General features: G+C 50.9%; 1 protein-coding gene across 1 annotated transcript; it reads left to right on the top strand.

The window, feature by feature from the left end:
• The first annotated feature begins 314 nt into the window (after positions 1 to 314).
• LOC110289679 (EKC/KEOPS complex subunit Tp53rk-like) lies at positions 315 to 2,714 on the top strand. Its single transcript, XM_021156005.1, has 2 exons — positions 315 to 587; positions 1,946 to 2,714. Exons 1-2 carry the CDS (start codon positions 332 to 334, stop codon positions 2,422 to 2,424), a joined length of 735 nt encoding a protein of 244 aa, XP_021011664.1. The 5' UTR covers positions 315 to 331; the 3' UTR covers positions 2,425 to 2,714.
• Positions 2,715 to 3,714: the final 1,000 nt, after the last annotated feature.

Below are 3,714 nucleotides of genomic sequence, written 5' to 3' on the forward strand. Positions count from 1 at the left end.
GGAGTAGAGTATCCCCAATAGAAAGGATCCCAAACTCAGCATCGCCAACGAGTTTCCAGAGAGAGAGAGAGAGAGAGAGAGAGAGAGAGAGAGAGAGAGAGAGAGAAGCTGTTGACTAAAAGTTGCGGAGCGCTCACGGAGACAGACAGGAACTTCGAGAAGGGTCAAGTCTACAGGTCCGAAAGGATCTGCTGAGCGCGGAAAGGTCGCGAGGCGGAACCACACTAGCAGGGTGAAGTGTGTTGTGGGGGCGGTGTTCATGGCGGAAGAGGCCAGAGGATTCCGGGAGCGAGCGGAAGCGGCGCGGTCAGGGTCGGAAAGAGCCGAAAGCATGGCTGGCGCGTCCTCGGAGGCGGAGGCCGAGGCGCTGGCCGCGGCGCGCGAGCGGAGCCGCCTCTTCCTCAGCGGCCTAGAGCTGGTGCAGCAGGGCGCCGAGGCGCGCGTCTTCCGTGGCCGCTTCCAGGGCCGCGCGGCCGTGGTGAAGCACCGCTTCCCGAAGAGCTACCGGCACCCGGAGCTGGAGGCGCGGCTCGGCCGGCGGCGGACGGTACAGGAGGCGCGCGCCCTGCTCCGCTGCCGCCGTGCGGGTGAGGGAGACCGGACGGGGCTCCGGGAGACGGGAGAGAGACGGGGCTCCGGGAGACGTGTCGGACGGGAAAGACGGGGCTCTGGGAGACGGGTCGGACGGGAAAGACCGGGCTCCGAGTTCCGGGGGTCCGGACCAAATAACAACGCCCTGGGTAGTTTTAAGCAGCTGCCAGGCGCGCGTCTGGAGCTAGCTTTCTGTATTCAGATTATACCCTTCTGTGAGTTGCCTTGCCTAAATTTCCTGAGCTCTAATCGGAAGTCATAGTCCAGTTCGCATCTCGGGGATGTTGTGAGTGGCCTATACAAACGTGTATGTTGATATGGCATCCAATAAATGTCAGACTTCATGAAATCGTTTTTTGTTTGTTTGGTTGGTTTTGTTTTTTTCCAGACGGGGGTCTCATTGTAGCTGTGGCTTTCTTGAATCTCACTATGTAGACCAGGCGGATCTATAACTCAGAGATCTGATTAGCACAACTCGCATCTATTTTTAACACCCATTTGCTAGCCCCACGGAAAAGTTTTGTCTTCTTGAGAAACAGACACAAACAGGGAAAGGGCCAGAAATTTCATAGCCACCAGGCGGCCTGACTTGATGGCCCAGAACTGTGGCCTCTGCTTTTACATCTGTTTTCTTTTCTCCTTAGTGGTTGATAGGAGCCAGGAGACTGGGAAACGCAGCAGTGAACAGGCCTGTGCTTTTCTGCCCTAGAGGGGCAATGGAGTTATAAAGAAGTGTTCATATATTCTCCTTTACCTTTTGTAAGTTTTATCAGACAGGGGTGGGGGCTACCTTGGTGCCCGTTGACAGGTCTCCAGGAAAGTGTTCTGAACCTGGTTGACATTCAGGAGAGACTCCTGGCATTAACTGGAGGTTTTGTTACCACTTTACAGTTGTGGAGACTGAGGCACAGAGCAGCTAAGGGAACCTTGAGGTTTCACGCCTAATAAGGGATCTGAACCTGCCTGTTCCAGAACACAGATGAGCCTGTAAGGTGACACCCTGCTTAGCCACTTGCCTGGTGACTCTGTCAGGTGGAAACTGCTCAAGCTGCAGGATACTTTCCTTCTGGCTTCTTGTTTTGTTTGTTTTTAGGGGGCAGCAATGGATTCCAGTCCTAAGGTGGCTTGAGAAAGGAGGAGCAAGCCTTGATACTTCCAGACTTACCCTGGCCTGGTCTCAGGCCTAGTCCTGCAGTCCTAGGGCTTTAACAGGGCAAGCTCTGGATAAATTGTATCATTTTCCACAGTAGTCTCAACCCTGTTCCAAAGCAGGTTTAGGCTGAGAAACTGTCTGCCTGTGCATGAAGCCGGCCTTCATGAAGATGCACTCCCTAACCACGTGTGTCCATTGCAGGGATAGCTGCCCCAGTCGTCTTCTTTGTGGACTATGTGTCTAACTGCTTATATATGGAAGAAATCGAAGACTCGGTGACTGTTCGGGATTATATCCAATCCACTATGGAGACTGAAAAGGACCCCCAGTGCCTCTTGGACCTGGCCAGGAGGATGGGGCAGGTTCTGGCCGGAATGCACGACCAAGACCTCATTCACGGGGACCTCACCACCTCCAACATGCTCCTGAGGNGGCCCCTGGCGCAGCTGCACATCGTGCTCATCGACTTTGGGCTGAGCTTTGTCTCAGGACTGCCGGAAGATAAAGGCGTCGACCTCTATGTCCTGGAGAAGGCCTTNCTCAGCACNCACCCCCACACCGAGACTGTGTTTGAAGCCTTTCTNAAGAGTTACGGGGCNTCGTCCAAGAAGTCCAGTCCAGTGCTGAAGAAGTTAGATGAGGTGCGCCTGAGAGGGCGAAAGCGGTCCATGGTCGGATAGCGGAGCTGTGGTGAACTGGCTCACAGTGAAGGATGATGTAGACGAGGCTGGAACCCTCAGCAAAGCATGGGTTAAGTGGTCTGTGATCGTGCTGGGCCACCACCATCCATGGCTCACTGTTCTCAGGGGCTTCATGTACATGAGGTTTATTCTAGGCAGAGCTGGGTGGGTAGCCCAGGCTAGCCTTGAATTTATGGCAACATCCTACCTCAGCTTGCTTGGAAGAGGTTATAAGCCACCATACCTGACTTTTCACTGATTCTGTCAGAAACAAAACAACTATGACTCTATTTGTTTTTATATCTTATATTTAGTTTGTGTGTGTGCAAATGTGTCCATGGAGGTCAGAGAAGAACTTTTGAGAGTTAGCTCTCTGGATCTATATTGTAGAATATGCCATATGGATTCCAGGGATTGAGTTCAGGTGATTAGACTTGGCCATAAAATCCTGTATCCGTTGAGCCATCTCATTGGCTCACAAAACTATTTTTATGTTAATGGGCGGAATGGAGCTAGGACATGGGGTGGTAGCTGGCGGGGATTGGGCTAAGTCTGATTGAAGCAGGGTTATAGAGGCTGCATTAGTTCCTGGTGTACATGTCCTGCCATTTGCCAGAGCAGCATGCGTTGTTAACTGCTGAGCCATCTCTTCAGCCTCCTAAATTTTTGTTTTGTTTTGTTTTTCGAGACAGGGTTTCTCTGTGTAGCTCTGGCTGTCCCAGAAACTCACTCTGTAAGCTCAGGCTGGCCTTAAACTCAGAGATCTACCTCCTCTGCCTCCTGAGTGCTGGGATTAAAGGTGTATGTCACTACTGCTTAGCTAAGACATCTTTTTAATATTTATTTTTACATGTGTATATGTGTATATACAGGTGTCTTAAGAGGGCACCAGAACCCCTGTAGCCTAAGTTACAATCAGATGTAGGTGCTGAGAAACACTCTGGTCCTGTGGAAAGGCAGCTCATATTCTTTTTCTGTTTTTTTTTTTTCCTGATTTATTTATTTTATGCATGTGAGTATGATTTCTGGGTGTATACCTGCATGCCAGGAAAGGGAATCAGATCCCATTACGGGTGGTTGTGAGCCACCATGTAGTTTCTAGGAATTGAACTCAGGACCTCTTGAAGAGCAGCCACTGAGCCGTCTCTTCAGCCTGTCTAAACATTTTAGCCAATAACAATATCCCTACATTTTAAAGTGAAAAATTACTTCAACAGAGTTGAGATCTACAAAAATCCAGCTTATGGGTGTGTTTTCCCCCAGGATACCATGAAGTGGGAAAGCCAACAC

This window comes from Mus caroli, chromosome 2 (assembly GCF_900094665.2).
Source record: "Mus caroli chromosome 2, CAROLI_EIJ_v1.1, whole genome shotgun sequence".
In the NCBI taxonomy this organism is placed as follows: Eukaryota; Metazoa; Chordata; class Mammalia; order Rodentia; family Muridae; genus Mus; species Mus caroli.